The 14,574-nt window shown below is 54.0% G+C and overlaps 7 protein-coding genes across 7 annotated transcripts; 3 read left to right on the top strand and 4 right to left on the bottom strand.

Annotated features, from left to right (window-relative positions):
* Positions 1–70: 70 nt before the first annotated feature.
* On the bottom strand, positions 71–1,811 carry VTJ04DRAFT_7048 (uncharacterized protein; the record flags this gene model as incomplete). The annotated part of the gene is made up of 2 exons (XM_069365332.1): positions 71–1,234; positions 1,290–1,811. 2 exons carry the CDS (start codon positions 1,809–1,811, stop codon positions 71–73), a joined length of 1,686 nt encoding a protein of 561 aa, XP_069216377.1.
* Positions 1,812–3,588: 1,777 nt separating this feature from the next.
* VTJ04DRAFT_7047 (uncharacterized protein) lies at positions 3,589–4,915 on the bottom strand (the record flags this gene model as incomplete). The annotated part of the gene is made up of 5 exons (XM_069365331.1): positions 3,589–3,638; positions 3,706–3,875; positions 3,939–3,973; positions 4,029–4,138; positions 4,219–4,915. The coding sequence occupies 5 exons, from the start codon at positions 4,913–4,915 to the stop codon at positions 3,589–3,591; spliced, it is 1,062 nt and encodes a 353-aa protein (XP_069216376.1).
* A 146-nt stretch (positions 4,916–5,061) lies between these two features.
* On the bottom strand, positions 5,062–5,429 carry VTJ04DRAFT_7046 (uncharacterized protein; the record flags this gene model as incomplete). The annotated part of the gene is made up of 2 exons (XM_069365330.1): positions 5,062–5,133; positions 5,196–5,429. The coding sequence occupies 2 exons, from the start codon at positions 5,427–5,429 to the stop codon at positions 5,062–5,064; spliced, it is 306 nt and encodes a 101-aa protein (XP_069216375.1).
* A 141-nt stretch (positions 5,430–5,570) lies between these two features.
* Positions 5,571–5,774, top strand: VTJ04DRAFT_7045 (uncharacterized protein; the record flags this gene model as incomplete). Its single annotated transcript, XM_069365329.1, has 1 exon — positions 5,571–5,774. The coding sequence occupies one exon, from the start codon at positions 5,571–5,573 to the stop codon at positions 5,772–5,774; it is 204 nt and encodes a 67-aa protein (XP_069216374.1).
* Positions 5,775–5,788: 14 nt separating this feature from the next.
* VTJ04DRAFT_7044 (uncharacterized protein) lies at positions 5,789–7,210 on the bottom strand (the record flags this gene model as incomplete). Its single annotated transcript, XM_069365328.1, has 2 exons — positions 5,789–5,950; positions 6,008–7,210. The coding sequence occupies 2 exons, from the start codon at positions 7,208–7,210 to the stop codon at positions 5,789–5,791; spliced, it is 1,365 nt and encodes a 454-aa protein (XP_069216373.1).
* Positions 7,211–7,611: 401 nt separating this feature from the next.
* On the top strand, positions 7,612–8,471 carry VTJ04DRAFT_7043 (uncharacterized protein; the record flags this gene model as incomplete). The annotated part of the gene is made up of 2 exons (XM_069365327.1): positions 7,612–7,875; positions 7,929–8,471. 2 exons carry the CDS (start codon positions 7,612–7,614, stop codon positions 8,469–8,471), a joined length of 807 nt encoding a protein of 268 aa, XP_069216372.1.
* Positions 8,472–8,944: 473 nt separating this feature from the next.
* VTJ04DRAFT_7042 (uncharacterized protein) lies at positions 8,945–9,793 on the top strand (the record flags this gene model as incomplete). The annotated part of the gene is made up of 1 exon (XM_069365326.1): positions 8,945–9,793. The coding sequence occupies one exon, from the start codon at positions 8,945–8,947 to the stop codon at positions 9,791–9,793; it is 849 nt and encodes a 282-aa protein (XP_069216371.1).
* Between the last annotated feature and the right edge of the window lie 4,781 nt (positions 9,794–14,574).

Below are 14,574 nucleotides of genomic sequence, written 5' to 3'. Positions count from 1 at the left end.
CATGCCTAAGAACAAGTCATGAAGAAAACGCCGATCGAACCAATCCCTCACTCTCAACGCCATCCCCATCTCAGCATGTCCTCTTTTCGAGAATCGCCTCGCCGATGGGCTTCCCTCCCACAAACCCATCATTCTCGCCGCCCAGCTGGAATACCTTGTGGCCCCTGACCCACGTTTCATGGACACGGCCCCGGAAGGTGTGGCCTTCCCAGGGAGAGCAGCGGTTTTTCCACCGCATGTCAGACCTGTGCAGTGTCCACACGTGCTGATCGTCAAAGACGCAGATGTCGGCATCCAGACCGGCGCGCAGCCCGCCCTTGCGATGGGACAGCCCGACCTGACGCGCCGTCGCCTGGCTGCATAAGCGCACAATGTCGACAATGCTCGGCGCCGGGTCTCCTCGTTCCGCCCGTGCCGATGCGCCAGTATGAACAATGGGCAATCCGAGCCCGACCGAAGAGATGCCACCCCAGGCCGCGAGGAAGTCACCAGACATCTTCTCAGAAACCGTTCCCTCAGCTGAACCCGCCTCAGTTTTGTCTGGGTTGAGGAGGTCGATATCGCTGTCGCTGCTGCCGTCTTTCGCCGTCTCCTCGAGTTCGTTGGCCGGAGTCCTCACACCAATGCCCGAATCCACGCGCGGAAGCTCAGGTCGGCGTCGATTCTGATGGTCGGCCTGGAGATAAGGCGGCAGGAGCTTGAGTTCCGGAGTGCAGGGAGAGTGATCCGAGACGACTGTTTTGATGCAGCCATTCGGGTCACTAATCTCGTCCCACAGCCTGTTCTGGTTGATCTGGGAACGGATGGGCGGGCAGCACTTGTGCCTGGTATCCCCGTCAGGGATGTCGTCGGCAGCGAGGCCAAGGTAGTGGAAACACGTTTCGGCAGTGATATGGACGCCGTTTTCCCGCGCCTTGCGGAGAAGCGGAATACACTCGACTGCTGAGAGGTGGACGATGTGCAGATGGAGCTTAGGAGCAAGCTTGGCCATTGACAAAATCTCAGAAACGGCGCACGTTTCCAACAAAGGAGGCCTGGAGTCCAGGAACGTGCTGTAACTGTCCGGCGCCCCCGTCGGCTCCAGTACAGAGACCGGCAGCTCACAGTCTTTGCCCCCGCAGCTGGACGCTGAAGGGAGCATTTCAGCATGGAACATGAAGGTAGTTGGAGCATCCTTCAACGTCGTCATGGCTAGCGCAACATCCTTGGGGGAGACGGCAGGAAACTCATCAACCTGGAGGAGAGTCAATGATCCATTCACTCGGGTCTGAAAAGGTCAGCATGCTTACCCCGGAGTCAATCATAAAACACTTGAAACCGCGAACTCCGGCTTCGACCAGGGGCAGAAGCTCATGAGCATTCCCAGGGATCACACCGCCATAGAAGCCAACATCAACCCAACATTGGCCCTGACTGGCAGCGAGCTTCTCCTTGAATGCTGCCACAGTGGTCGTCGGGGGGATTGCGTTCAGGGGCATGTCAATGACAGTGGTCACGCCGCCAGACGCCGCAGCCTTGGTGCCAGTGTCGAACCCCTCCCATTCTGTGCGGCCCGGCTCGTTCAAGTGGACATGGGCATCCACCAGACCTGGGAGCAAGAGCCTTGGACTGTAATCCAAATATTCTGTCTCAGCAGGGAAGGCACTCCGTGGAATAATGTCTGTGGTAACCGAGATGATCTTTCCTGTGAGTGGAGAGATAACGATCGTGGCCGGCGTTAACACAAGATTGTCGTCTGGAAGTGTGACAACTGTCCTTGTCGATACCAGGACCACTATCCGCCCATCATATGTAAGTTCGTTGATCGTCATTTTGCGATATTGACGCTATCGGTGTTTGTCGGGAACTCGACGGATATCAGTGTTGTAGATGTCGACGGTCGATGGATATTTCGTCCGATTCAGCGTTCTCAGTAATGTGATCGAGAGTCAGGAGAATTCACAATATAGGAACCACAAGCACTCAAGTATCGGTGGGTCGAGTGTTGAATATTTCAAGTACTAGAGGAGTAATGTAGAGGGAGGTACACTTGAAGGAAGGTAGCCAACACATCAACGTTCACCGGCCCTTCATCGTGAACCAACCTGGAAGATAAGCACCAAACACCCAGGACTAACCAACTCCACCTGGCCGGCCGGAGCCGTCCCCGGAAAACGCCGAGAAAAAGATAGGTAACTATAGATAGAAGACAGGAGTCTGGGAAACGGCCTGGAAATACCCAGCTACGGAGTAAATCTGCGGCACGCGAGGGACAGGAATCCCTAAATTGCAACCCACCATCCCTTGCCGCCTCCATCTGATTCAGACATACTCATTGACGCTTTCTACACCTGCCACTCCCTGTCTTTTATATTGATTATTCTCTCTCAGAAGAATATTTCCAAGTGGACTGGAAACAAAACTTTCGTGGCCGAGGACTTCCTTGTACTCCGCCGGTCTGCTCAAAGAGCGGCTTCGAGGTTGTGAAAGACAATGGATGACGGGTCGTCTGCCCAGCTTTGTGCGTCCATGATCGGCCGAAAGAAGCCTTATCGGCGAAGCGTGATTGGTCCGTAGGATAAACTCACCCTTGGCATTTCCGAGGCTCCGGAAGAGATCGTCCAATGGGCCACGTGCACACCGCGTGGATCTGGAACCTTGCTAACGCGGTGCTAACGGTGACCGCCTCCTCCTTCAACGGTTCAACGACATCCGATCTTCCCGAACCTGCTCCATACTTCTAGAACATCCATCACCTTTGAACCACCAAATCTACTATGACGACGGATTCTGGGTTCGTTTGGAAGACCCTGCCTCTTTGAGTGAGCCGTTCAAAGTCACTCCGAAATCTCTATTCCCGACTCACCGGTGACGATGCGTGTGTTTGTTTGACTGTTGAGCACTCAGCTCTCGAGGACATAATGCAATATTTAGTCGCCGCCAGTTTGTCCCCTAGCCTCACTTTTACCCATAAGAGCAAGCCGTTGCTCGATGACATTGAATTGATTACCTAAACGATTCGTTGGCTCCCAAGCTGACTGGTGCACATGACGTTGCCCAAAGACAACACATCCTTCGGAAAACGCCGGATGTGTGGCTCAAACACCATTGAGGTGATATGTGGCAAACCGACATCGATCGTTCTCCTGATGGTCTCTGCCCGCATGGGAGATTCGGGCAAAATATGTCCTGGGAATATCCCAATCCATCCCCCCAGAAGTATCCACAGCCATTCAGGAAGACAACGGTATCCGGCATTTGTACAAGCCGAACCTCATGAATCCAAACCAGGCCCCTGGAAGCAGTTGGCCTCATCGGCAACCTCATCCACATCATTCAGGAAACCCCGGTGTTGTCGTCATTTTCTTCTGGTTGAACATAGATGTTTGAGGTGTGTGTGTGTGTGTGTGTGTGTGTGTGTGTGTATGTGTGTGTGAAGGCAACGTGCAAAAAATTCGCTGCGTTCAGCTGGACTCGTGAGGAGGTTGGGTTGCTCGTAATGCGAATCCTGCAAAATGAATATTCATGCATATTGTATGTACATCGGGTGGTCTAGACTGTCCTCCCTCGATATCACAACGTGGTCCCATGGAAACCCCGACACCTCCCTTACAGCCGCGCAGTCTCCCCTGGGTTCTTGACCTCGACCATCAACTTCCCTGTTCAAATGTCAGTTTCAACCTCGCCGAGGAACAAGTAGTTATGGCACATCTACAGACTACTTACCGATGTTGCCACCTTGGAAGAGCTGCTTGAACGCCTCGTCCGCTGCCGCAATTCCTCCCTTGATAATGGTCTCGCGTCCCTTGAGCTTGCCCTCCGCGATCCACTGCGCTAACTGCGCCAGCGCGGTCGGGTACTCATTGGCGTAGTCGAAGACGATGAAGCCTTGCATCCTGAAGGAAAGGCATGTCAGTACTCTACATGTATGTGTAATGAGTGGGATCGATTGGCCTTACTTAATCCGTTGGGCAATGACGTTGAAGAAGGCTTTCTAAACCCAACGTGTTAGTTCGCGTAGCTCTATAATTGTTGGTTTTCATCCTCACCGTCGGGCCCGACTTGTCCGCGGAGTTGTACTGGGAAATGCCTCCGCACATGACGAATCGAGCAAAAGTATTCGCCCGAGCCAGGGCCATCTCGAGCTGCTCGCCGCCAACTGTTTGTTTTGATTAGCTACTGATCTTGGGAACAAATGCATATGAAGACCACGCAACGGCACCCAGTAAGGGATCTCACCATTATCGAAGTAGACATCGATATACTTCGGCGTCGCCTCCTTGAACTTCTTCTTGAAGTCTGGGTCCTTGTAATTGAGCGCCACGTCGAGACCGAGTTCCTCTTTGAGCCAGCGGCACTTCTCATCGCTGCCGGCAGTACCAATGACACGAGCACCGGCGATCTTCGCAATCTGCGCCGCAACACTCCCAGTGGCACCAGCCGCGGCCGAGACAACCACCGTCTCTCCAGCCTTGGGCTCGCCAATTTTTGTCATGCCGAAGAAGGCTGTCAAGCCGGTCATGCCAAGCACACCGAGTAGATCCGTCACCTTCGCGCGGCCGCCTGCAAGCGATAGCTTCGTCGACCCAGGCTCGACTTGATTCTCATTCGCGATTCCGACCTCACGGATTCCCAGCATTGCCGTGACAATCTCCCCCGGCTGGGCCTTGGATGAGCGCGAGGCAAGCACGCGCGAAATGGTCATGGCGCGCATGACCTCGCCGATCTTCACCGGAGGAACGTACGACCGACGATCATCCAGCCAGCCTCGCATGGCCGGATCGAACGAAACGTACAGGTTCTCAAGGAGGAGCTGTCCCGGTTTGAGATCCGCTTCGGTCGGGGCCGGCACCTTCTGCAGCCGGAAGGTTTTGCCGGGCACAATCCCGCTCGTTGGCCTCTCAGCGAGTACCAACTCCAGCGACTGGCGTGCCATGACGTCAAATGTAGTCTGGCCACGATTTGTGAGTGATTGAGACTCTCCAGGGAACGATGATAGGCTTAGGGAGTATGGTCGTAGGGTGCGAGAAGAGTTTGAGAGACAAGGGGACTAACAGGACAAAGAAGCGAGAACTCCAGAGTTCAGCTGGGAAGCTTTTTTGAGTGTAGTGGCTGAAAATGCGACCTTATGAGGGACAGGAGGCGGTGGTTATGCTGTGGAATCCAACAGTTAGCACGGAACCCCGGTCATCCTCGGCGAGATGTGCAGCACGAACTCTGAGATAGAATTTCGGGAGCGTAAAGGTGTAGCTATGTGTTTGAGGGTTTGAACGAATCGGCTGCTTCATCCCTCCGTGGTTCGGCGTTCCGTGATATGGACTTTGTTGATCGCGGCCGGCCATTGAAAGTTGTCCATGAGCCGAGGTTGCAGCCCCACCCGGACCGAAAGCCTCGGAAGCCCCACAGGCCCGGCCCCGGGTGATGGTTTCCACGGAGTCGAGGCCCGACATCTCAGCGCAATTCGGATGCTAGCTCGCAATCCAATATCAAGGATGAATGGGAATGTTAATTCCTCTCGAGATATCCGCGCTTTATCTTTGGGAAGAAACGCTACCTAAGGAAAAGTCCGCGGTTGATATACCCCTCATCCAATGACGCCAGACAATGCATTCGTATCATCACATACACGCCGCCTTCCCTTCCTTGTAAGCATGAAGCTTCCATGTGCCGCCATTCCAAGTTTGGTGGCTTACCTGAGCCACCCGCTCAAATCTCCCGCCTGTTACCCCGCAGTCCCGGAATATCGTGTGCTCCTTCACCAGAGTAAGGTATTCGTACATGCGCAACTGAATTGAGAAACGATAGCAGTCTACTTCTGTCGCTGCAACGTCTTGATGGCCATCTCAATGAGACCATCCTTGGCTTCACTGTCAGGGAACCCGCTGATCGCGGCGATGGCCTTGTCAGCATATTCTTCCGCCAGGGCGCGTGTCTGCGCGATGCCATCGCTCTGCATCACCAATTCTCGCGCCTAGGGACTGTCAGCATTCAAGACATTTTCAGAGCAAACATTATTGAACCAACTTACCCTGCTGACGTCACCCTCTTGGGAGAACTTCCTGCCTACGAGAGCTCCTAGCTCCGGTATTGTTTTCCAAGCGAACAAGAGCGGCGCAGTTGCGAGTCCGAGTTCGAGATCAGCCCCTGCAGGTTTGCCAAGTTCTGCCTCGCTCCGGGTATAGTCGAGCATATCGTCGACCAGTTGGAATGCTAACCCGAGATTCTTGCCATAGTTGTAGGCCGCATCCACTGTTTGCGTATCTGCACCACCCAGCAAGGCCGCGGCACGGCAACTTTTGCTGATTAGGGATGCTGTTTTGAGGTACGTCTTTTGCAGATAGTAGGTAAGGGTCTCCTCGGACCACTGTGGGTTCTTCTCATCGCGCGCAGTGTTCTTGAGCTGCATGAATTCACCCTCAACGAGATTGGCAATGACAGTGGCCAGAAGCTCAATCACCTCGGCATGGCGCAAGCGTGCAAGGGCGACAGATGCCCTTCCAAGGAGGAAGTCTCCAGCCAAGACGGCCATTTTATTCCCAAACTCGAGGTTGGCTGAGGGCGCACCCCGTCTTGATACGGAGTGGTCAATAACGTCGTCATGTAGCAGTGACGCGGTGTGGATCAGCTCTGTGATCTCAGCCAGCCTGCGCTGCGAGGGGAGGATGTCGACGTCAGAGGAAGCCGGTTCGCTCTCGACGGTGGCAGACGGATTGAAGTCGGAGAGGATAGAGAGAGGGGAGATGGATGTGTCAATGGAGGCAGACGCCTGTTGTGTCGCCTGCTGGCGGTGCGGCGCTTTCGGACAGAGGGCAGTTGCTCTTGACATGAGCAGAACGATGAGGGGCCGTATGTGTTTCCCTTCAGCCTGGGTATAGTACTTCGCCGCGCGGTCAAGCGAAGGATGTCCAGAGCCGAGAAGTTTCCTGATATTGCCGGTCAAAAACTTCATCTCCTTGGCCACGATTCGCAGCGGATCGATGCTGGGCATGTCCCTCTTCGCCGCGCGAGAAACCGCATTGGACACTATGTTGCCGGCGACAGACACGGCAGCGGCCCAGGCGGAGGACCTGGGCCGGCCGGAATGTAAGAGCGCTCTTGATGTGGACGGTGATATCCGGGGACTGAAAAACGCCGCCCGCGAACATTCTGAGCATGTCGACGTCCGGAGCCGGGGAAGCCGTGTGGCTGACCTGGCTCCGCGAGCCACAGAAGACCCCGCCCCAAGCGGCATTTCCTCACTCTTTCCTCCTCAGGAGAGGCCAATTGACTGCCGGACGTCACAATTCGGTGGTTTGTCGCATCTGGATCGGGTCTGCAATTCGAAGTTTTCGGTGCTGGTGGGGGAACGGGCGATAAGTTGGCTTCCAAGAGTCGATGAGATAGATCTGCTCTTGTATCCGGTGGATCCCGAACTTCTCCAGTTTGCGGACTTTTTTTTCTCTGGCCCGGAACGGTGGTGGGGTTTGCGCCGGGGACCCGCTGTGGCTGGTGTGACGGAGAACTGCTGGGCCCCAGCCGCACTTCCGCGCGCTTGTTGGCCGTCTGAACCGCAAGAGACTCCCGAGTTGCACCGCAAGAACATGGCACTTCGCATCTGACAACTTCCTATTCTTCACCCACACCACCGTCAAGATGGTGTTTTTGACAATGACCCCTTCCATCGTGGAAGGATTGCAGAAGCTGCGTCAGAAGGATCATTCACAGCAATCAACAAGTCGGGGGAGGGATGGTGAGCCCTCCCTCGAGAATCCTATCATCGGCGATCCGATTTCCCATTCACAAGTTGTGGATATCTGGAGGTCCCTTCACATCGCTGGACACAAAAATTACACATTGGAGATCCTTCTGAAGGGTTCCAGGGTTTATGTCCCACCGCCTCCCCCGAAACCACAACAGGTGAGAGGATAGCGACATGGCTCGACTTGATGACATTTCTAACATCGTTACAGAGCGATGAATATAAAGCCCTTATGGAAAGGCTCCGGCGTGAGCAGGAGCAACGGGAATATGAGCGCATGAAAAATCCCCTGCCGCCGATGGAGACTTTTTCGCAACGATTTCCCAACAGCACTTCACTCGCTCACTCGTTCGCTTCTGTGAACAAACCAAGCCAAGCTGCGGACATGGGAGACGACGATATTACATACAGTGACGTGCACCGGCAACTGATGTTGATATTCAATTTTGTTGCCAGTATACTTGGGGTAGCAGCAACGCTTTGGATACTGGCCCGTTGGTGGAGCACACCAGCTCGTCTCTTTTTGACCTTAGGTGGGAGTGTGCTTGTGGGCGTCGCCGAAGTTGCCGTGTACTCGGGATACATCTGGCATCTTGGTCAGGCAAAAAAGCAAGAAGGGAAGTTGAAAGAAGTCAAGGAGGTGGTTGAGACTTGGACTGTGGGCATCAAGGGAGCTGAGGACACCTCCGTATCTGATGTGGGAGTGGAAGTCAAGGAGACCACTCTCCGGAGGCGCCAGGTCAGAGAACAATGAAGTCCTTGCAGTCTGCAGCTCCGGGTTTCCCATGTAGCCTTTGATATTGTCAGAGTTACTCCGTACGGTTAAGTGCAAGTCCAGTACAACCATTCATTCTTGATGCTGTGTAGAGCATGGAGTGTCTGCGGCATGCATTTGGGACGGATCCGACGCCGCCAGGGTGCCCGAAGCCAGGTACCTGAGGTGGGTCGTGTTGGGGTTGCACAGGGAGTGCCCCACAACACACGTCATATCGATAAGGCAGAACTCACCAACCGCCAAAGAAACGCGACTCTCGTCTGCGACACGCGACGCGACGGGCCTTGTGGATTGTATTCAACATCTCACTTCAAGGCGTGGGGTCATTTGACCCAAACATTCCCTGAACCATCCTACCAAAACATCACCTGCAGTTCTCATTTCCCCATCTCATGGACCTGATGTTATACTCTCTTCTCCCGCTTGACAACAATGCCCTTAAAACAACAAAGATGGCATCCGACGAACTGTTGACTCGCAACAATCCTACCACCGTCCAGTCGCCGACGTCAGAACCCCAGAAACGGAAACGGGCTGTACGGACGTATGGCAGGCGCTCAATCCACCCCAAGTCGCAGCGACAAAGCAATGCCAAGGGAGAAGGAGAAAAAAGAGGAGGAGAAGAGTCGAGACCCTCAACACCGGAACAACAGGAAAACATCCCACCAACACACCTCTCCACCCCAGTGACTCAAGAGAAAGGTCGCAAACCCAACCGAGGGTCTATTCTCGCTTACTTCAAGCCATTCCCGGCCCGTCCGAATGATGCCCCATCTTGCGAGAGCTCACCAAAGACGAAGGACGTTCTGTCCACCCCTCCAGACTCTCCTGCGACGTCTCTGCGGCCCAAGAAGCGCAGGCGGTTGACGACGAAACCGGAGACTCTCGAATTGGTGCCACTTCTTAATTCCAGCAACGATGCCGGAGATGCTCCGGCACAGGCACCCAGTGATGAGATCGACGAGAAACTTCCGAAGGAAAGTGATCGTTTGACCGAGGACGATTGTATCACGGTTCGGACTGGCACCTATGCCGCCCAAGCAGCGACGCCAGCGCTTCGCGGGGTGTCCATCAACACTCTTGACACCGACGACCAAGCTACAGCAACGGGACCCAGGCGAAACAAGAAGCAAGCCAAGGACATGACGCAAACAACATTGAATCTCTCAATTCACAAGGACTCTTCCTTTAAGATCTGCGCTGTTTGCGACCTTCTTTACAACCCTTTGAATGAGAAGGACAGGAAGGAGCATAATCGTCGCCATGCTGCCGCCCTTAGGAGCAAACGGATAGAAGGTTAACTCGTCGGGCTGATGCTTGTGGGCATGGAAACTCGACTTACTTCACGTGGCCCATTTCGACGACTAGAGACATGGTACCGTGTCTGGGATGAGTGGCGGGATTGGATGGGTTCGCTATGTACATCACCTCCACAATGACTAGCGTGTATACACCATGGGTTATGAAGTTGATACCTCGGTGCTTGTTTGGATCAAGTTTGAGACTCCCAAAGCAGTGGGTGGGTGGGAAGGACCCTGTGTCACAGCTTCGCAACCTGTCAGGCATATGGGATATCATGGTCACGGCTACGAGGACAACATTCGACATTACTTCTGGGTTGGTAGGCGACCTTCTCAGCCCATCGGTAGATCGTTACAAGATAGAGACACTGGGACGGAACCTCTTCGCAACGACTTACCCAGCGAATACCGCCCCAAGACGACAGGAACAATCCCAGGCCCTGGATCATGTGTTCACGCGTTCACTGCTACGGCACGACACTGTGCTTTATGTTGCGCGATTTAGGGGAACGTAGAGAACATGGGCCATGCCCAAATAGACACCAGTCCAGTTGTGTCCTAAATTTGCAATCTATGTCAGCACGCGCTCCGATGGTCACACTGAGTGAGGTATCAGGCAGCCTTGCCTATGAAAGCTGGATAACAAAGTTCCATGACAGCACAAATGTATCGCCTCGACCATCAAGTCCCAGGTGACCTAGATAGTGATTTTCAACATTGAAAGGTCGGTTTCTCTATTTGCATTGGCATTGTTTAAGGTATCTTTGCTGAAGAGGGGTCAGTCAAAACAACAGCCATCATAAGCAGATCTCGGTCTTAACTCTCAGCTATGACCAAGCCGGCGAGCTCGATCATTACTTGGGCTGATAGGAATATGGCTGGCGTGACTCACCCGTCACACACACACACACTTCCACAAATTGTGCGCTTGTGCTCCCACGCTTCTTAAATCGCCGTTCAATGATGAACCGTGGCCGATAATACACCACAAGAGCCACACTTCCCTCTTTTAAAGGGCGTTCCTGAGTGTGATTACGACGAATTTCCTGGCTGAACATCGAAGCCTTGGAGATGGCCTGGTTGTCTTAGGTGGAATCAGATGGGCTGCCATCATCTGAGCAAGACCAAGGCGAAAGGAAAATCTGTACGGACCATCGAATGAAACGGATTGATTCATCATCAAGGAAGGTGATTGACGAAATGTCCCCGGAGAGTCCATGCGGTCTGAGCTTCCCCGATGCCGAATGTACTGGAATACAACTAACCCAGTCTCCTTGGTTTCTGCCCAGTCCCGAGACCCCGAAAAGAACCAACGTTTCAATTTCAAGTTCTCTCCAGCACTCGCACAATTTCGGGTGGCATATTGATGAAGCGGGCTTGCTGCCGTCCTACACCACGTTGTTCCCTATCACACGACGTCTACCTCCCTTGCATATTATCACAATGACTTGAACGCCGCATGCTTGGGAATCCACGTGCGAGTAGTTCTTACGAGGGTTGTTTTGATGTCTCGTCGTCTGGTCCGGAGACACCTGCGGAAACAGTCTCCTTCACCTTGAGCTTGACATAGTCCAACATCTCTCCAGTGAGGAGTGGTGGTCGAGTTTCGTCCTGGAATTAGTCACTGACTAACCGAAGAGTTAACAGAACATGCATGCAAGACTAGGGATGCAATTATGTTATTGTCCTTTACCAGAAAAGAAAAGTCTCGCCCATCAGGTCAACAACTCAACAAAGTGCATGCCTACCTACTCGATGCTTGTCTGACATGAGGATCATCGGCTGCTGACCACCTGAAGCAAAAGGATTCCAATGGCCGATGTGATGGGCCAGAGGCTGGTCGTGGGGGGGGGGGGGGGTCCGTGATTGGGCGTCAACCCCGCCGTGGCGTTGGCCGTCACCGACGAGACCAACAGGTGAAAAGTTTTGTTTCCGCTCCCCGCATCACCCGCCTCTACGTTGCCTGGGAGCCCCTCCAGAGCAGGATGGCATTGCATGGTGGAGGGGAACATTGGGTTGCACAAGTCAAGCAGCCACGAGACCACCAACCTTAGTACGTAGGGCATGTCATATGGTGGGCGTGGTTGCAACCCAACAGGAGTTGATGGCTTCAGAGTCTACGGACAGGTGCGCGGCCATATCCCCATGTGGCCGCGTGTAATGACCTATCGGGCACAGCCATCTGCGGCATTGTATGAGAAGGAGGATGAGAACAAAGAGGACTAGGTTCACGGTAAAGCCTCAAGCGACCATTGTGAGGCGCGGGCTGGTGGGCCCCGCGACAACTTGGAAGGTTACGCGGGGACGAGGACATCATGTGCTGCTGGATTTGCTGTCCTCCTGTCCACTCCGTCCAGATGGGACCTTGTTTATCCCTTCCATTCGTCGCGGCTCATCGATGTCCAGCCTCAGCTTATCATGTCCTGCCAACCAGTTTCGTTAACAAACGGGTTGGTTTTGTCTAACTCCTTGTGTCTGTGGGGATGAGAGTATCACCCTTACCGGCCTGCCAATTGCACCTCTCGTCCGAGGTAGTGTGGTTGCTACCTGTAGCTAGCGAGGTACCTATGTATGTGAATACAGTCAGAAGGACTTGCAACGCCGAGTGGAGGTTCAGGGGAGACTAGTTAACCGAAGGCCAGACGGTTCTCCGGACCGGCCCGACCCAAGGAAGTCCGCTTTTACTCCACCCCATGATGCGGAGCGAGGTCAAGTGTATAGAGCGGCTTCTGGATGGGTTGGAAGCCCGGTTTACCCCCTGGTTTCCCAACTGGTTGCTCTCCAGCGGCCTACCTGTTGTAGGTTTGGCGTCTCCGGACACACGCTACCTATGGGATGTCCATTCTCATACGGCGTATCTACTGCTCCTGCAGGGCCGAAGCCAAAGTGCCGGACCATCCCTGTATCCGCGCTCGGCATGCTTCACTGTATGTACATCGGTCATGTCACTCAATCTCGTGCGCGGCGAACTCGTGAGCCGGCGCCGCGTCCTACGAAACTGGGTGGGTTATTCGGCTTGCGATCGGGAAAAGAAAACTCTTCAACTTGATCGCTCATTTCTCATCCGCAGAGGCGTCAAGGTTTGCACCATAACTGCAGCGTGGGGGTTGGCTGAACTGTGATGAAACCTTCGGCGTTTACTTTTCCGTTGTGGGATTTACTTGCAGAGCACTCTTCAAGGAGATCAGCCGCTGATGATTTTGAACAATCGATTCAGCTGACTTCGGACGATCGGCGTACAGTAGACCGAACGTCTCATTTGTCAGGCAACCCCTAGGTAAGAGACTTGCAGCATGGAATCGGAGCCAAAGCCCTGTCGGTTTTTGTTTGAGAGGACCGTGGAATGTTAGCGTTGGGTTGGGCCGACATGCACCCCACAACATGATTTCATTTGGAGGCTCGAGTGCAAGACGGGATCTTGGAGATACCTACTACCTCACCTCATTTACCTATCTCCATGGTTTGGCCCAGGCCGGTCGGTTGGTTGGAGGCATGCCGGATTACCCCGCGTTTGATGAATGCCCAACAGCCGCAACAACTGCTCACGATGAGCAACAGGTAGCACTGGGAGATGGAAGCACGGACAAGACAACTGTCTAGTACTGACGACCAGCAACCCCGGCGAGGCACAATGCCTCCTGGAGCACCGGTGGCCTTGGCGGCACAGCAGCGAAGCTGAGCCTCCAGGGTGTGGTCATGGGTTGGATGTCAAGGAGTTCCAAGGGGAGAGAGAGCACTTGGGAACTGGGACCTTCTAAGCCCTGATGGTGGCTAGAAGACATGCTTGGTCAGGCGAAATGCCGCTGCACCTCAGGGCACCAAATTATCTCCGGATGTTCGTTGGGCTGGACCTGAGATGAGCGCGAGGATCGAAGGTGTATGTAGTTATCCTGCATGCAGGCTGCGATGTATCTCTGTTTCCAGTAAAAGATCCCTATGCAATCGGCATCCATGAGATAATCTCGCAACCCAACAACCGAGGCGCGACAAACAACGGGACGAACTGATGGTGAAATCTAGAGCAAAATCTGCCTCCCCCGTCGACTTCCCCTCAGCGGGTCGACGTGAGGTACCGTACATGGAGAATGTCGACTGTTACCTAATCGAGTCAAAATGTTCCGGGCGGGGCGCCTTGTTTCCTTTCCATCTCTGGGCTCCCCACAGCACCCCGCTTGTCGAGCCCCTCCACTCATCTGCCCTAGGTTTTCCCCAATGCTTCCCCGCCACCCCGCGCTCCTTATTGACGCTCTGGGTTCACAATCCTGAGGTACCCAAACAAGTTTCCATTGTTCCAACAATTGGAGGCTCCAGAATTGTTGATATCTGTTGCCTATGATGTATCTGGTATGAATTACCGAGAGGCTTATGAGCAACCCGTCCGTAAAACCAACCACCTCCAGAGACACCTATGGATGACCTCTACGTACCTAGGCACCCAGGCGAAAGAAGTCTCTTGGATATGAACTAGTACTTCCAGGTACAGAGTCGGCCTGTCGCCCTGTCAAGGAGGTCTATTCCTCATCGGATACAACACTTGTATGATACGTAACTGGTATGCCTGGAGGAGGGGAGTGACACATGCAGAACAGCCCCAGCATCCCCCAAGGAGGGTGCCCCGCTGAGGACCATGAGTTTCCCAGGCATGGACGGTGCTGACTTGATGGCCTCGCTGTAGCCCCGTTCTGGGCATCTCCCAGTGGTGCGCCTCGTATACTGTGTCGAAAGTACCGCGCCAACCAACAGGGCGCTTGTCCCCTTAGGCTGGGGCGTTTAAACCACCC

This window comes from Mycothermus thermophilus (assembly GCF_041956435.1).
Source record: "Mycothermus thermophilus strain CBS 625.91 unplaced genomic scaffold VTJ04scaffold_5, whole genome shotgun sequence".
Classification (NCBI taxonomy): Eukaryota; Fungi; Ascomycota; class Sordariomycetes; order Sordariales; family Chaetomiaceae; genus Mycothermus; species Mycothermus thermophilus.
Note: the sequence above shows the minus strand (reverse complement) of the source record. Positions and strands in the feature narration are given on the sequence as shown.